This window comes from Paramormyrops kingsleyae, chromosome 23 (assembly GCF_048594095.1).
Source record: "Paramormyrops kingsleyae isolate MSU_618 chromosome 23, PKINGS_0.4, whole genome shotgun sequence".
Classification (NCBI taxonomy): domain Eukaryota; kingdom Metazoa; phylum Chordata; class Actinopteri; order Osteoglossiformes; family Mormyridae; genus Paramormyrops; species Paramormyrops kingsleyae.
Window position 1 is genome coordinate 24,520,677 of NC_132819.1, and position 18,923 is coordinate 24,539,599.

General features: G+C 49.0%; 1 protein-coding gene across 1 annotated transcript in view; it reads right to left on the bottom strand.

The window, feature by feature from the left end:
* thsd7aa (thrombospondin, type I, domain containing 7Aa) overlaps positions 1-11,319 on the bottom strand; it is an 87,859-nt gene extending 76,540 nt beyond the window's left edge. The window contains exon 1 of the mRNA XM_072705872.1: positions 10,737-11,319. Within this exon, the coding sequence (XP_072561973.1) occupies positions 10,737-10,857 (121 nt within the window). The 5' untranslated portion in view covers positions 10,858-11,319. The remainder of the gene's footprint in view (positions 1-10,736) is intronic.
* Positions 11,320-18,923: the final 7,604 nt, after the last annotated feature.

The following is an 18,923-nucleotide window of genomic DNA, read 5'->3' on the forward strand; positions in this document are numbered from 1 at the left end:
GAGTAACCAGGCAGATTACAAAGTGTTTTTATTATTATTATTTTTCTTCAAAAACCCACAGATAAAAATGTGATGAAGTGTCTCCGCATTGGTCCTCAGCCGCGGTGCTAAGGACCGGTGAGCGGCGGTATCGGAGACGCGTGTCATTAACCGGCGAGATGACACAGCGCCGCTGTCGTTTGTACGAGCGCTTCCACAGCCAAAGGGGTCGCGTTGTCGCCGCCGCCGCCGTTAAGCCCCGCCCAGCTCGCTTACTGACCCCGAGCCCAGAGCTCACTGTTCATCTCATACAACCCCCCCCCCCTCCGCCCCAGCCGAGTGGCCCTTCCTCAGCGTCGCTCGTCAACCTCACCACGCGGCAAGAATAACTAGCAAACTCGGCCCTCGAGGTCTGGAGTGGGGGGGGGGCTAATTCAATTTCCTAAAAGCAAGCCATTCCATTCACACTCGGTAAAGGACAGCGATGAGCGAAAGAACTCTGTGGAGTGTGAAGAGAATTATGGGAAGGGATCTGTGTAGCATGAACCAAAAAGAGGGGGGGCAGGGGAGGATGGGGGAGGGGGGGCAGGCGAGCTCAAACATTGATCAAAATTGTATAGGGAAGATGCTATGGAGGGTTAGTATCTCACAGGGCTACGTCAAGGAAACGTGTGAGCAGATCGTGGCCGACTGTCTTATAGGTCATGGAGGAACAGATGAGAAGCCAAGAGGAAACGCAATACGACAGGAAGTCCCGCCCACTTTTATTGATGTTATTAAGTAAAAGGCACCTCAAACTAAAATCTATCCTTCCGCCTTATTGAATCCCTGCGATCGGTGGAAAGAGAGCCAAGCTGGTGGGGGGCAAGTCATCAGTTAATGGTGATTATGGTGCTGGGGGGGGCCTTAAAGGGGGCTCAACGAGTGACCCTGTGAGTGACCCTCGCTGGAATGGCGGCAGGCCCTTTGCGGACAGGTGACGCCGTCGGTCTGCCGCTGCTTAAACCGGGGACTTGGGCGTCAGTGCTTGAAGTTCTGTTTACCCCAATAAAGCCCCCAGGGGGTGCCTGTTATTACACGTGCCCGCACTATTTTATCTGGTGCACCTGAAGGGTGATGTCACACTCCGCGAGAGAGGAGACTATCGGGTCCGAAGCGTCGCACGCCCGCCTTCACCAAGGCAAACCGTCATGCGACATAATAAGACTCAAAGTAGCCGCGCTGCCACCCGCCGTAAATAGATTCTGAATGCTGAGCCTCGTGTTTTTTTTTTTAAGATAAATCTTCGATGAAACCCTTGTTCTGTGCTTTCACAATCAGAGCAATCAGCACTAAACCTCTGAAGGTTAAATGACTGGCTGGTTACAGCCAAACCACAAGAAATATTTCACATGCGTTGATCATGTTATGCGTGATATTCCTTTTGTTTAGCTTTGTGTGAGAAGCAGGAAACAGGACAAATGAAACGGGACATCTGACAGCTAAGCCCTCCCTCACATACACACAGCTCCCCTTTCTGTCAAAGATCTCCAGATTCACCACCAAGATCTCAGGACTGAGAGAGATGAGGGGTGGAGACGAGGGAGGAGGGAGGTGTGTGCGATGGGAGCGTGTGTGTGTGTGCGCGTGTGTGTGTGTGTGTGTGTCTGGGGGGGGGCATGAGGAAGCCAGATTCACTGACGATCGTAATTATAACCATGACTATGAAGGCTGTCTCTCTTGGAACTAGGACTGGTCATCTCTGAAATACCTTCTCCCTCCTAGAACAGACGTTTACATCATCAGACTGTGCAATTTTATCCTTTGTGACCAAAATTTCATATTGAACTAACATTCTTTGTCTGAAAATGCCTGGTTTTTAAGATTCTTTTAATGAATTTCCACTATTTTTTTTCCCACGTCAATATAACCCAAGCGATCTATTTTATTAAAAATGAATGCCATCAGGATGACGTGGCAGGCTGACGAAGGATTAGAAACGTGAGTGCTTCCGAGTTTGGCAGCAGGTGGGCGGATAACGGGCCACGATGGAAAAAAACACAGGATACTGCCGTCATGGATTGGAGGGTGGTGGGGATTCTGAAATGTCACTGGTCTCCAGATGGAATCCCAGTTTTTTGAAGCTGTCCAAATGTTCACATGGCAGGAGCAGATGAAAGCTACACTGTAAATGTCATATTCGCTTCAGGTCCCCTTGATTACATTTTTTTTTCACTGATTCTTGCCCCAAGTACCGTTCAATATTCCGACCACAGCAAGGATGGATCACGGAATCTCCCAAACCGGGAGGGTGTTCAGGTATAAATCCGCTCCCAGGATCATACAGAAGGGGTCGGATCTGACCTAAATTCCAGTCTGGGTGACGATTTACGTCATTAGCAAAAAATATTCACAAATTTCACCATCTGTGTGACTGCACTCGTAAAATCACTATGGCGATTTGCCCCCCGCAGTGATATTTTATAGATATTAACACATATTAGCACGCCTCATTTCACCCAAACAAACAATATAAATGCACTGCAGTAAAATACTAGAGAAACATTGTATGTTTTCGGCTTACTGGGCAATATGGTATTACTTTTAAATCCTCTTATGACATTTTAAGTAAAGTTTGCAGATAAACAATAAAATAAAACCGGTAATCCACCCTGCATTTCTGTATCAGTCACTAACTGGGTCTTACTTTGAGCCCCGCCACACACACACACACACACACACACACACACACAAACGTGCAGCAGACCCCTTCTCGTTCCATGCAAACATGCTGGTGAAGCTGTGATGGTGTGTGACAGGCCGGCATTTGGTGTTTCATGGTCGGGTGACATGTAGGATAGTGACATCGGCTTCTACTACGCAGCTTAAACAAACAGCATCAGTCTGTCATGTGAGGCACAAAGTGTCTGTAGATAAGATGGTGAGGGGAGCAAAACATTGACGTGTTCCATGACAGACGCCTAACACTCTGGTGTAGCTTTGCTCTGCTCTTTTTCTCAAAGTAATATCTGTCATCTATTCCATCATCCTGGGCCTTTTCTGTGTGGCCGGATTTTCACCTCATCAGCTTGTCAAAATGGCGACATGTTTCCAGTTTGAGACTGGCCAAATGAGTGCATATTTTCTGCTCCGCCCACCAGTTTTGGCAGGTGGGGGGTCAGGCTTGAAGGGTTGGCAAAGGTCATATTGTGGTGTCTGTTTGGGGGGGGGGGGGGGTCAGAGCTCACTCATATGTCACCCACAGAATCCATACCCCGCTCAGGCATATCTGATTTCTCCCATTTTTATGAGGTCACTTTACAAAAATATTATATTAATTACTGTTTATATCCACTAGGTGTAACATAGCATGTTGGTTGAGAAGCCACAGAGCCAGCAGAGGATAAGATGAACTGGAGATGAGGAGGTATGAGGACCAGAGTGCCTCTGAGACTGACCTGACTGCTGGAGAGCAGCTGTGTGTGACCACAGGCAGAGCTGACATAACTCTGGCTGCTTAGATCTCCCTGGCTCAGCGTTAACACACAGACATTACACATGTAGTACAGTGTTTCCCAATCCACTCCTCTGGGACCACAGCCGGTCCACATTTTTGCTCCCTCCCAGCTCCTGTAAAAACGTGGGCTGCCTGTTGAACCAGAGGACTGGACTGGAAACACTGATACAGCGTTTGGGCCCCTGCCATTTATATGCTGTCCTTTTAATGCTTGTGCCATTGTTTTTTCCACAAGAACAACACTGTAGGGAGGGAGCAGACATCCTGGACCAGATGCAGTCAGGCAATCCACTGTAGACCCCAAAATCGTCATTTCCCAGTCCAATTCCCTCTGGTTGAGTCTCAAACAGCTGTCATGTGTTTACCCCTCCCTCTCTGTCAAACGCCCTCATTCCATCTGCCCACCCCCACGTCACATGGGTCTATTCATCGCCGGACAGAAGCAAGTCTCACGCCCTCTTTCTCCCGCGGTCAAACAGAGGCAGTTTCCCTTTGTCCCTGGTGGTAATGGCCAGTTTGTTTTTCTCCTGAAGCTGCCAGTTGTTCTCAGTATAATGAAAGCGATTGTAGTGGCCAGTATAATAGATGATCAGATCGCCTAAGGTGGCGGAGGCAGCGGTTAAACCTCTCACTGCCTTCTGCTGGACCAGGCAGCAGCACGTGTCAAAGGCCCCCTCCAAACTGACCACAGATCAGCGCAGTGCGACACGGCTCTGCAAGTGAACTACAAATGAAACAAACTCTAGATGATGCCAGCTTCCTTTTGCTGCATTAACCTGTGCATGAGTCACACTAGAGTATTGCTGGGAAGGCCTTAGAACCCGTACACGGCTGCATACGGCTCAGGGCGTGTCCTGAGAGAAGGCGGGGACTCAGAAGATGAAGGGGGGCTCTTCCCCTTCCCCTGATTGTGACTTCATAAGTGATATTGAATGAGATTCAAATGAGATGCAAATATATTCGAATTCTGTCATGCTTATTGGACAGTTACTGTTCTCCCAAGTAAAGTATACATTTTCATGAGCCAAAACGACTCACATTAAAGGAAATTGGAGTGACCTGAAACTGTACAAACGCTGGAAGAACATGCAAACTCCACACACACTCGCGCTCGCAAGTGGGGGCAAAGTTTGAACCGTCAGCCATTATAGGAAGGAGCATGTAAGTTTGGTGGCCATTTTTTTCCTCCCCACATCCACAGACCTGTTCCATTTGCTCTTCATTACCGCCTGACATTTTCCAGTATGGCAGAGGAATGTCAGGAACCCCCTCCCAGTGCTCGGAAACACGCCACCCCCACCCCGTGCTGGCCCTCACAGAAAAGTAATGTACCTGCTTCGCGAAACCGTAAAACGAAGACGCTCCCTTTGATTTTTTTGGTAATTACCACGGCTCCGGTGGGAACTTGAGTACATTCGAGACGTTGGAGGGAAGAAGCAAACTGCGTGAATAATGAGTTCATCAAACCATCTCTGGCTTAATGGGATTCTACCGCGGTTCGGCTTGGCTGAGTTATGATCCCCATCATGATCACCCTGTCGTCATGTTCCCACATCAGCTACTCCATCCTCATAAGCGCCTCCAGTTCAAAGCACGATGGAGAGAGGAAGCCACCAGGGAAATATTATAGGGCCCAATGCTACACAATGTGTGACAGTCAGATAAAGGAGTCGTCTTGATGGCTTCTGGAAACTTTCTGGCATCTTATAAAGAGACGGGGACCTGCAGCCACAGCCGTCTTCTCCCCTTACTGATGAGGACCGGCTCCAATCGCAAATGCCTTTGTTCACATCACAGCAGGCCACACTGAGAGCGGGAGCAGCGCTTCTGTAATTCCCACAATAAGACAAAGTTCTAATCATTTGCTGGTCATTCGTTAAGCCAGAACCACCTCAGGACCTGAATCACCTCAGGACCTGAATCACCTCAGGACCTGAACCACCTCAGGACCAGAGCCGTCCTCAGGACCAGAACCACCTCAGGACCAGAGCCGTCCTCAGGACCAGAGCCGTCCTCAGGACCTGAACCACCTCAGGACCAGAGCCGTCCTCAGGACCTGAACCACCTCAGAACCTGAACCACCTCAGGACCAGAGCCGTCCTCAGGACCTGAACCACCTCAGGACCTGCAGCACGAAGTCGAGACGCACTGGAACCTGCCGACGTCCGGATTCACAGTCACAGAACTGGTGGGACACAACCGGTGGAACTCATCCAGCAGAGAAGAAACCCAACCCGATCCCTCAGAACTGAGAGCAGAGGATAGGGAGGCAGAGCAGCAGGTAACATTGCGGCCATAAGGACATTTCTTATTCATAATCTTAATAAAAATTAACGAGGAAACTGAAGAAACCTAAGAATATGTGGAACCTCGCTAATTAGATATGCAATAGGACATAAGAAATAAAACACACTCACACACTACCAAGGCGCAGAGTGGACATCACAGTTCAAATCCACTAAAACTCTAAGGATGATAGAAACTTCAGACATTAGAGCAAACGGGAGATCAGATAATTACACCGGTGCACACCCTCTCAGCGGGATGAGAAAGGCTGTCTCTCATATCGTGATTTCTGCATTGTGGCTTTCATCCTCAGCTTCTCAGTACGGATGATGACTCATTCTATCCACGTTTGAGGAGAAAAAAAAAACCCTCTGGGTCTATCAAACGTCGGCACAGTGGCTCAGTCCCTACAGGGAGCCAAATATTCCAACTAGCCAGTCAGATTAGGTGATGAGATCACTGGGAACTCACACCAAACTAGATCATCCCCCTGAAACAATTCCTCTCTGTAGCCTGCTGAAATCACAGCGAAGCTTGAACAAAGATTGACAAAACATATGTAAGATTCGAAGCAATTTATACATTTTCGGGAGGGCATGGATTTTTTTATTTTTTTTTTTTACACCTTAGAGATATCAGTTTTATTTCAAGCAGCTCATGTGAAATGGGCTCACAGAGAAGACGCAGGGTTTGGCTGCTGTTCATTCTGACTCATCTCTTCCGTCGCTCCACATCTATGTACCTTCTGCAGTCAGATCGACCTGCTCCACTCCGCCCTCCCCAGTGGTCACGACGTCTTCATGTCCAATGTGCCCCACTTACATCACATGGGGCCATTTTTCTGCCGTCCCTGCCAATCTGGCGAAGGGCTGAGTCACTCTCTGTGCCCGTCTCCCTACAGTATGCTAAACGAATCGTTTAATGATACCCGCATTTGTTCCCAGCACTTGCTCTGGAGTCGGTTAAATGCAAGTTTCCCCCAGAGCAGCGTCTCTCAATCCGGTCCTTGGGGACACGCCTAGACGGTCCACATTTCTGCTCCCTACCGGGAGCTGGGTTAGAACAAAAACGTGGACTGTCTGCCTGTCCCTGAGGATTGAGTTGAGAAACTCTGCCCAGGGGCACACTGACAGAGAGAGGCGACCACGTCTGGTGGCAGCTGGGGAGTCGGGTAGGGCGGGGGGGGGGGGGGGGTTCACACTGACAGGCGGACGTCGCTGCAGGGCTTCAGATGGGACCAACTGGACCAGTGAACCAGAGAATGCTGGGAAGCGTGATCCGGAGCAACTTCACGGGGAAGATGGGGACTCTGGAAGCACATAATCACTATAATCTGGACACTAATACCAGAGTAAATCTGCAGATTTAGGGGATGGATGTAAACAAAGCCAGAAGCCTCTTCAGGGGTCCCAGAGAAAGCTCATACGCATCATTTTTAATTATGTTAAACAGGCAGAGAAACCGATTTCAGAGACGAAAACGTTCTAATGCTTAAGCCTGAAAGCAGTCAAATGATTTATTTTTTTTTGGCTAACGAAAGTGGGTTAATGAAAACAAAACAAGAATTACGATACCAGCATAATAGGTGTAGCAGGTCATGGCATTAAAATGAGAGATTAAGAAAATGTCAAGTACTATTTTTAACACTTGACTGATATTGTGTTTTCTGTCCTTTAACAATATTTGCCTTCAAAAAAATTATTCAGGAAGAAATCCACCCAAGGTCAGGATTTTACACAAAGGGAGGTGTTTTCCTCCAATTCACATCGGCGAGGAAAGTGATGGCTGATTTGACAAATGTGTCCATTCAACTGGAACTAATAGTTGTATACTTCATTGTTAATCAAATTTGTAGTGCTGCTTATTTATTGATTTCCCCGCGGATGCTGTTAGCTCAGCAGCTCGCCTGCTATCGCCAGGGCGGGCCAGTGATCTGACATGGGGGGGCCACAGGGGGCACCGGAGAGTCCTGCGGGGGGGAGGGAGGGAGTGAGTGTGTTTGGCCAGGAGGAGTCAACAGCTTGTCCCGCCAAGTGAGAGTCATATCAACTGTGCGGGAATCCGGCTGAATCCAGGTGGGGGGGGGGGGGGTGCCGCAGAGAAGCTCCCTGAGGAACGGCCAGGGGAACCTGCCAGCTATTTTCTCCTTCTCCCTCTTCTCTTCCCCCAAACAGGCTCCTTGTTCCGCAGATGAAAGGAGGCTCATCCGGGCCGGAGAGGGGGAACAGCCGGCCGCTCTTTCACAAACAGCAGGGCTTTTGACCTCTGAGAGAGGCCAGCCCCGCCCACCCGTTCCCCCCTCCCCAATCCCCTTCCAGGCTTCCTCGTGCAGCATCTGGCCCTACATGTGTGCGGCCACGACACCAGGGCTGGGGTGGGGGGGCGGCGACCACAGTAAACAAAACAGCCGTGGCCTGCATCCCGAACATGACAGCTGCACTGATAGCGTGTGCGTCAGATCTGGCGGGAAAGGAGCCAAGTCCGTCCTCCGGCGTTAGGCTTTCATTACCGCGGTACGGCACAACAAAACGAAACATTCCACACAGAGGAAGGACCAAGCGGTGTCTCCTTCAGTCCTCCGTGTGCCAGAGAAATGCTCAAAGGCAGTGCAATAAGTAAATAATGGTTCATAAATGGGACTCAACTCAAACACAAAAAGCTGGACCAGTTAAAGTAGTAAAACGCAGTAAATTCAATGCTTGAGGACGGACGTTGGGCCTGGCCCGTCCCCATGGACCCCCCCAAACGGCCTGTCACACACAAACGTAGCCAATACTGCGGGAATAACAGGTTAGGGCTAGACGAAGTCTTATTAAAGGCTTTTAGGATGGGGGTGCATTTCTGCTGATGGGGCTCTGTAGCTTTGGGGGGCTAAATGGACCCCAACATCAGGAAGACTTTCTGCAAGTCCAAAGTAATTAAACCAGCCTGTCTGTCGGCATGTGACAGGGTCCTTAAATGACTCGTTAGTGCTTCCCCATAACAGACGAGCTCTGAGCACTGGAATACACCCCCCCCCCCCCACCCCCGTCCATCCAGGAACTGAGAACAATGTGTGGCACGCTCTCCGAGGGACCCCCGTGGGGTGGGGTCCGTGACTGAAGGACAGGTCACACCTTTTTTCACCATCGCTCACAAACAAACGTCAGAGCAGCCACGCTTAAAGCCCGGGCTCTGGCTCCCTGAGGTGGCTCCTCCCCTCCTCACTCTTTATATTATCTTCTCCCTGTGGGAAATATGAATTTCTCCCTCACCGAATGGATCTGCCCCCGACCCCCCCCCCCCCCACCACAAAAGCCAGTTCACATTCTCCCAAGCAGGGCTGGATTTAAAAAAAAAAATGCTACAATCTTTGCCCATCTGGTCAACCTCCATGGCTTTTTAATATATGGGGACCCAGGAGAGTCGAAAGGACACCCTCTGGGAGGAGTGGGGGTCTACCAAGTGCCCCCGCCCCATAGAAAATTCATCGATTGGCCACAGGCAGTGTGACGGCTGGGCATGGGCGGGGGGGGGGGTGTTATTGTGAACCCAGGTCTATGTTGAGGATATCCCTCCTGCCTGCCTATCTCTGCCCATAATCTCCCTGCTCAGTACTGCTCCTTTGATGAGAGAAACCTGAACACCCCCCCACCCCACCCCAATCACATGATTCTGGCCGATGGCCCCAAGGAATTCTGGAACTGTGAAATTGCAGTAGGTCTTTCTTCAGGTCGTATTTCTTATAAGTGAGTGCAAATCCGAACACAAAAAGAAGTTTACAAGCATTTTTGGATTCACAGCCAACTCCTCATCAGACTAGGCTCCTCTCCCTGGCCGTCACTGTCCCTGGTTCCAGAGAAAGCTCTTAATTAATCACTTGGATGGTGCTGGTCCACCGTCCCACGCCCAATGGTTTGCTGATCCTTCCCCATTCCCATCTGGGACCCCGATGCGTCTTTGCATTGATCTAAGGCCATCTGACCCCAGGAAGCAACTGAAACAGCTCATCGATTGGTGAAATAGGCCATTGATCTGCTAGGGGGTCCCGGGACACTCGTTGAGCCTCAGCAGTTCCGCCCAACCGCTCGCAGCCCCCAGCCTCTGCCCCACCCCCCAGTTTGACCATTGCGGTCACCTCTCCATGCAGGAAAACCTCACTGATCCACGCGGTGAGACAGACACCATTTCAAAGAGCTGAGCACAGACAGTCGCATCAGGACCACAAATAGATACGTTGTAGTGTGTTTGCATGTCGATACTTGTGAATTAACAGGGGATTTTCATTACACGGCTTTCCTCGATCCCGGCTCACGCGTGTTAAGCTGTTCACGAGGGCTGTACCCCTGTTTGAAACACTCAGGGAGGGTGTCTGTACCACTCTGACGATGCCCCCGCCTTCTCCTCCGCCCGACCTCAGGTACAGACATCTCTCCACACACCCAGCATCACAGAGACAAAAGTAGACAGTCTCGGACCCTTTGCAGGGGAGCTCGAGAGGGAGACGTCCTGCAACCTCCCCCCCCCAACGGCACCCCCCAGGAGCAAGTGAAATGCACAGCACATCGCAGACTGCGGTAAACATGCGAAACCAGCATCCCACAGAGACACATCCTGGGGGGGTCAGCACACTACATTTGCTCAAAATTTAACAGATCACAGTCCAAAAACAAAACAATAAAAAACTCAGTGGAGAAAAGCTTCAAAGCTCAAGGCAAACTTTTGTCTCATATGTTTGGACAGATGTGTAGGAGAGACACGCAAAAACATTCCTCTACCAAATAAACAGGGTTTTTTGGGAAATCACATAAACCAAAGAAGCTTGACTGCTCTCCTAAACAACAGCCATGATGCTCCCTAAGAAACAGTCACTGCTGCCTGCCATCTACAGCTACTGTTTAATCTGAGCCTTTCCCAGCAAATATCAGTTTTGGTGTGGGAGGACAGTGCCCCCACGGCCCCCAGCACCCATGCAGAGAGAAGTAGACGGTCGTACCTGTTTGCCAGACGTAGACAGACTTGGCTTCCTCCGTCTGTGCCTGGACGTCCCAGCCGGCGAGGCTTAGCAGGACAGCTCCGCACAGCCAGGGGAGGGTCCCCCCGCCGCTTAGCCGCATGGCTCCGCCGAGGCGTGTAATACCCCCACCGCGGAGAAGAAAAGGGGACCAAAATGGGACACCAGAGGAGGAAAAAGGAAAAGGGAGCAACCGCAGGAGTGCTGCTGGCTTTGTCTCCTTCCTGCGAAGGGCTCCGGTACTCCTCCAGGAAAGGTAACCGGGGCGACGGATGCTCCCGCTCGCCTCCGCCTGCTGTCCGCACACAGAGGGAACAATAGAGTCCGCTGCTGTTTCGGCTGCTGGCTCCGCCACCGCTGCTGTGCCCTGCGTGTGCCGAGACTCATGCAGCACCTCCCCTCGCTGGGTCTGCGCACACACACACACAGACACACACACACACTGGCGCCTGCGCGTGAACACACACACAGACACATGCACACACTCAAGGGAGGCTGCTTCACCCACCCCAATGCAAGGCAGCTGGCTCTGTGGGGGGGATTGGAGTCGGGGGGGGGGAGCAGGGGGTATCTGCCTGTGGTGTGTGTCTGGAGGGGGGGGGGGGTTACTGCTCAGGGGAGCAAGTTATTCAGAAGCCGGAGTGAAACAGAAGCTGAGGAGGAGAGCGGTTAAAAGAGGCGTCCCGAGATTGAAGGATAGATGAGGGCATGTGTGTGTGTGAAAGAGAGAGAGAGAGAGAGACGGAGAGGGTGAGAGAGAGGGAGGATGAGATGGGGGGGGTGAGAGGGCTATAAAAAAACTCAATGGGAGGGAGCGAGATGGCAAAATTTTGCTGAAAGAGTATAGTGAAGATCCCTATGAATTATTGATGACACTGCAGGTTGACCTTGCGTGATATTCAGGCCAAATATTCAACGCGAAGGTACAGCACCAGAGAGGTGCTTAGGTGGGTGAGAAATGGCAGCGAGGGGCTTCAGACGATGGGGAGCAGTTTACAGATGGCGCCTTATGCAGCCATGAAGCTCAAGTCAAATCCTGTAAGGAGACGGGACTTTATTATTCAGAAGTATACTTGGGGAATTGTAACGTTTTCAAAAGACGCGTGACTTTGTTCAGGATTCTGAAGGTTACGTTCATTTATCGCATTAAGTGCCAGCAGGAGTAACTGAAATCATTGTTCATCTAATAGTTTTTTTTCTAAGTCTTTGTGTAACATGTAGAGGAGCTCATTGCTAGCTTTGAGGTCTGGGGTGACAATGACATTCCAAATTCCAAGGCACAGCCTGCCAGAAGAGAACCGACTCAGCCTGGACCTCATCCAGATACGGCCCTGAGTCACACCCACTGCTGTCGTTTGACACTTGTTACATTAACAGAAAAGCTCACCCCAGCCCTATTATCACCTGCCTCTCCCAGCTGATGGCTCCTCTGTGGAGCAGCTCCTTTAGAGTACGTCTGCCGTTTACTATAGATATTGACTAGTACAGGCTATTTCCTTTACAGTGCAGCCCTTTACAGCCTGTCTTTATACTGAGAATTCTCTCTAATCTAGAGAGCGCCCACTACAGGCTGGGCAAATCTATACAGAGGCTCCTCCATCCTAGGCTGCTGTCTCCGGTGATTTTATACTCATTGTTTAACAAAACAGCCTGCTAGACCCGCCCCTCCATCCCCGCCCACCCTTCTCACAATCATAATTATCCCCGTTGCTATTTGAGGGGGGGGGGTTCCTTTGTCTCAGACACTACCGCCTCTGTGCAAGGCACCATTATCCACTTCTAGATGCTTCTAGAACCTTGACCCCAGTGGTGGGCAAAGGATTCCACAGGATAGCTTTGACCCACGGTCATGAACATGTGATCACTGAGTCAAGGCTTGCGTACTCCACTTTACTGTTGCCTGCTTAACTACGACTATTTATATTCAGTGAAAAAAATTTGCGCTAGTTTATAGGACCAGCGAGTGTCTAGCCCATAAGGTTTCCACCAGGTACCCGTGTTTTATAGATAGATAGTGTGTGAGTGTCTCCAAATGACACAGTGTGTGAGTGTCTCCAAATGACACAGTGTGTGAGTGTCTCCAAATGACACAGTGTGTGCGTGTCTCCAAATGACACAGTGTGTGCGTGTCTCCAAATGACACAGTGTGTGCGTGTCTCCAAATGACAGTGTGTACGTGTCTCCAAATGACAGTGTGTGCGTGTCTCCAAATGACACAGTGTGTGCGTGTCTCCAAATGACACAGTGTGTGCGTGTCTCCAAATGACACAGTGTGTGCGTGTCTTGTGATGAACTGGCACCCAATGTGTCCCTGTGTTTCCTGGCTCCAACCGGACAACTAGTTATGGAAGATGAATGGACGAAGGATCATTGTAAGTTTGACCTTGGACTAGACTCCTGAAGGTTCAGCTGGGTCTTTCTCTGCTTGCCCGGTCTAAGCAGCGATGAAGGCCACACGGGTGATTCTCGGGCCACCTCCTTGCTCACCCGCTCGCTCATTCTCCTAATGGTCCAGCACCCTTGGTGGGGAGAAGCCGGTTTAGAGATTCATTGCAAGAATTGAAAAAGAAGGGCGGGATCGGATTATGGATTCCATGGCTCCAGATGAAAGCCTGCTGAGAATGAGATTAGCCCTCACAGGAGGAGAGGCACGGCTCTGGCTCTGGCGAGCAAATACCGGCACTGGGGTCTTAAATGAGATAATAGGATGCAGGCAAGAGACTGTGGGAGAAAAGCATCAAGGATGGTGGAACAACCTACGTACTCATATAACACATTTACCGCTCAGGCTACGTAATGGAATATAAAATGCATTAAATTATATCATAAATCCATCCACCCATCTTCTACCGGCTTACCCTGTTCAGGGTTACGTCCCATCCCAGGCTGCAAGGGCAAAAGGTCACACCCTATATTTAGGCCAAACCTAAATTTCCTTCTGGATAAATAAAGTCAGTCAGTCAGTCAGTCTGTCTGTCTGTCTGTCTGCCTGTCTGTCTGTCTGTCTGTCTATCTATCTATCATCTATCTATCTATCTATCTATCTATCTATCTAGATGTACACCCTTCATGCCAAAACTAATACATATTGTTTTGATATTTTCTACCTTCTGTCACTCTGTTTTAAATGGTTTAAATCTTGCACCCCGAAACCCAAACCTTTCCATCTATACTGGTCTGATTTTTCTTCAGCCCTGCAGATGAACACAAAAAGACTAACGAAGGCGATGAGTAATTACCCAGTTCACCTCGTCTAGCAAATGTTCCCATTTAATGTTTGTTTTCTTCTGCTTAATTGGACAAGGTATGAACGCGGATGAAGCTGCTACCCACGGCGTGTAATTAACTGCTCGACAGCAGACTGGTGAATTCCTTTGCCAGGCGATGCTGTCGGACAAAAGGTCACCGTACGACGCACCTGCCCTGGCAGTCACACGCGATGCGTCGCAATAATTTTTGTTGCATTTATGTCATATTAAAAATATCAGAAATGCAGCATCTCTTTAATCAGTGCTAAAGGACTGATACCTGACAGGTAGCAATGTGTCTTGCTTAAAGCTTAAGCTTTAAACTCCCTCAGTTTTGCCCTCAACCAACAGTTAACTTTGACTTTTTTAGCATTCTGGCTAATTGGAGTGTGCTAACTGGAGTTTTCTGTCCTCTCGGGCTATTAAGCTATTAAGATTAAAAGCTAGCTGACCACGTTTGTCACCAATTTGCTCAAACGGCTTTGTCCGCTAATAGTTTGCCGGGTTTCTCTGCCTGACATGGAAACGCTAATGAAACAAGTGAAACGTGTTAAATTGGGAATTAATTGCTACTGCCCAGAGACCGACATCATTGTTTCCCAGGACGTAAACAATGACAATTAAAAAGAAAACACGCGGATTGATAGTCGACAGCATAAACCCCAGATCGTTAAATCATGAAGCAGAAATGACAAAGGCTTGATGATACGGAAAAAGGGCACATTGATACGCAGAAGGTATAGGAACCAAATCGGGGCGTCAGCAGGATACAGCTAAGAATCCAACATGCTGACAATATGAGTGTCATCAGCGGCAGGTTCATGCCAGGGGTGGAACTCACCCCATCCCGGCAACAACAGCCAGAGGATGCAACGTCTACGGGCCTCCACAGGTAGGAGGGAAAGACACACAGGCCCCCAAAAACGCTGGGGTGATTCTCATAGCTCTGCAGATCTTCTCACCGAGCCACCCTGAAGGTATTTTGCCCTTATGAGACAGCCCTCTCGTTTATCGACAGGCCTCCTGGTCAGAACAGCAGTAATAGAGACATCAATGCTCTCGATATTGATGAAACGATAACGTCCTGCTGGAGTGACCATGAATGTTTGAATAGCAGAAAGGTGATGCGATACTGTTGTAGCAATGAGACACTGTTTAGGATTCAGACGATAGACGACATACACCAGAGGTAAAGGAACTTCCCTGGCAGCCTAACATTCTAGTCATAGCGGAGCAGACACAGACACAGCCACGCCTGCAGAGGCTCCCTCAATCATTCATCACATTTGGTATTTTTACTTTCTTAACCTAACCAGGGATTATGCACTAATCAAGAGCCTGGAATCACTGAATGCAGTCCTCAGTTCTCTAATTATTTGACTCTACATAGTAGAGTCAAATAATCAGAACCTTAAGAGCAGGGCTAACACAAATTCAAACGACCAGATCATAGTGAAAATATCAATGTAGATGCACTGGAGGTGACCTTTCCTGTCTCCTACACGAACGTCTACAGATCACAGCCCCAGAATGAAATTCAGAAGGGGTGGAGCAGAGCTCCATGTGTCAGAAATCAACCGTTAACCTGTCTTAGGGTAATTGCCAGAGAGCTGAGTGCCGTACACACAAGGTCACAGCATTGCCCAGACCTGAAGCCTGGTCTCAGTCTTTTTTAAATCACACTAAATGAGTCGTGATGCTATTAATGCATCAATGATGTTGGCACGGCTCACAAACGAGGGCCCACCACCTTCCACAGCAACAGCTCGCTAGACTAATTATCCGACCTGTTGTCACAACGGGAAAGTGCCACGGCTGCAAAAATACGGAGGGAGCACAAACATTTTGCATCGCAGCGTGAGACTCAGAACCCGTTAACGTCGCTGCAGGTTTTTCAAAGGCGGCCCGAAGGCAAATGTATAGCTTTGATTAAGGTTAGCAATCCAAGGGCTGTTACGTTACGATACTGCAGAAATCTAACAATCTTTATGTTTCTAGAAGGCATGCTGGGAAAAAAGCCACCCTAGGAACACAAAAGCAGGTTGTCTCTTCGTAGCTACTGTAAGTAGACCGGGAACAACCTTCATTGTCATGGAACACGTCCATAACTACAAATCCAGGACAGAGCGACCGTGATCTTGAAGGCGGTTCTAAGGAAAACAGGGTAAGGAACAGGGAGTCACTATGTGGGAAGCTTAGCGATACCATTTCAGGTTTTTGGACTGCAGGAATAAACCATAAATATCCCAAGGAAGACAGGAGGAACATGCCATCTCCACAGCACAGAGCCCGAGCAGATTCAGACCCACAGCCTTGGAGGTGCGAGCCTGCAGCGTGCACCGCAAACATATCATGCCACCCACACTGCGAGATCAGCTTTCAAAATATTTGGGTTTCAGTTGTGTCTAAGTGCTTAAACACTTTCTTTTGTTGTCTGTACATGTATGTTTATTTCCGGATACTGTAAAATGTTGTATAGCTTCCTGTTCGCATGAGACGTGGCGATGATGGGATTTGACGACCTATCTGGCAAAAATGGCGAGCGTCGACAGTCAGGAAGACTGGAAATGCAGCTGGAAGTGTGGGGAACGAGGCAGTATGTAAATGGAAGGAATCTGGTCTGGGAGGGACTGGCCCAGATTATTTGTTTAATTAAGCATTAGTCTTACCAAACAGCATGCGCACAGCATGACAAACTTTTTTTTTTAAAATTTCACTTTACTCTCAGAGCTGATGCAGAAAACAGAGAATTTGACTAGGTTATACTTTATAATCACGGAGAATTCTCTTGGGTTGCAATTAACCTGTTTACAACAGCAAAGATTCATCAACCCCTGTTTCAAAATGTTTAATATTCAGGGAATTGTTTTCTCTTTTTTTTTTGCTTTTTCTTGCCGAGTAGATGCCAGAACTCGCCACAGATCTTCGTCTTTAGATCCACCTGAGCAATAGTGAACACGGCTAAAACATAACACTATATTACAGTCCTGCATACGTGCCTCTGTATCCATAGCAATAGAGATCCATGACATTACAGGTCCATGAGATTGCAGAGAGATATCAAAGCAGTGACTCCTGATTAGGGGCCACTACTGAAATCCTTGACACATTGCCTCGGATTGTCAGACAAAAGATGACAGTTGAAAAGCAGAATTTTTGCAGAATATCCTGGTACGGCAGATAATTGAGGGAAAACACTACAAAGAAACTCAGGGAACGTTTTTAGTTGTACACCTTAGGCAATTATAAATTAGCCTCCAATGGCTCTGCTGCTCATCAGATACTTTTCCTGAATTTATTTGCAGCATATAAAGTGATACACTCCATAAGCACAGCTTATTGTCACAAAGACCTGTTATCTACCTTCAGCATGATATACATTTCCAGCATACATGCTATTCAGTACCAACAACACTGGGCTATGGCTAATTATGCCCCGAGCTTTGGCTAAAGGTGATATAGAACTACACTTTCTCTCCATATCAGTGTGCATCTGGTGAACTGTGCTAGAATTCCATTATTTACACGTCCAGGGTATGTAATTCCTTTGGCTTCTCCTCGCCAAACTGTCAGCACTCCGAGTGCTTTGGAGGCTGTGCGGTCAGCTGTCAGGTGGAAGGCTACCGGTGAACCTTCTGGAAGGGCTTCAGAGAGGATGCTGGAGCCGGCTGTTGATTTGAATTAAACCGTCCAATTTATGCTCATTTATGCTAATTGGACTCGGGCCACAGACATGAATTCGGGGGGGAGCGTCAGTTCAGTTGTGGGAGCTTGGGGGCACGGAGCGCAGGACGGAGTTTGGTGACTCGCAGGAGGTCCAGTGGCGCTTGGCCTGAGCGTGTTCAGCTCGCAGAAATGGCCAATTAGGACCGTCAGGCGGAGCTCCGTGAAGGTGGGGGCTGGGCGACAGGAGAGCGACCTCGCCGCCGTCGCCTTGGCGATGGCACAGACGGGCTCTGTCGCACCACAGAGAGCACCGCCCTTCACGGTGACATGAAGATCCTTTCAGATGACACACATGGGACATAGTGTCCTTAACAATGTCACACTACAGAGGGTTTACCCTGGGACGCGCCAGGAGGCCGGTGTACCTCAAGAAGAAAGGAGCCAATGAAATGCTCTCATGCAGCTCTCATGCATGCTCTCATGCATGCTCTCATGCAGCGCTTACCACTGTGCACTGAAAACAAATATTTACATTTATTCGCCACACATTTAACCCGGGTGCCTTGCAGCTTTAGCCATTAATTTGCCAAAACCCGACTCAATGGTACAACAGCAGTATCCCCCCAGGAATATGACCCAGTTGTATACCACATTCTTCACCACCAACGCTACCTGCTGCCTCTTATTATGCAAATGCGATGAAACCATGCAGCGAAATGTCATTGACTTCATTTGAATTTAATATAAATCGAAAGCCTTTGTCCATGTCTCAGGCATGCTGAACGTACCCGTGTACATGGATGCCCTCAACTTGCCTCTTAAAATGGATTTTCTGAAGAAACCACTCTAAACAATTATTGTTCATCTGTTTTCTTGTGGCTTTAACCCCACCCACCTCAACAACCCCCCCCAACCACCACCTCCACCACCCACCTATGGAAATATCTAGACAAGCACACGCTGATATGTGCATAAAATGCATCCGGGGGTAACGAATAAGGAGAAAAACAAGAAATAACAGCATGCCAAACAAACAAGGACAGGCTGGGGGGGGGGCCACACACCCCCAAAGGCAGCGAGTGGAGTGTGCCAACTGCAGATTCTCTTAACGAGCCACATTACTGCTTTGAACCGCGTCCTTTGTGCCCGCGCCAGGCTTCCCGGGGGTGAGTGTGGACTTCAGAGCGAAGAAGGAACAGCGGAGTGACTCTCGCTGTCTTTTAATCAGAAAAAAAAAACGGCTGGGTATGTATAT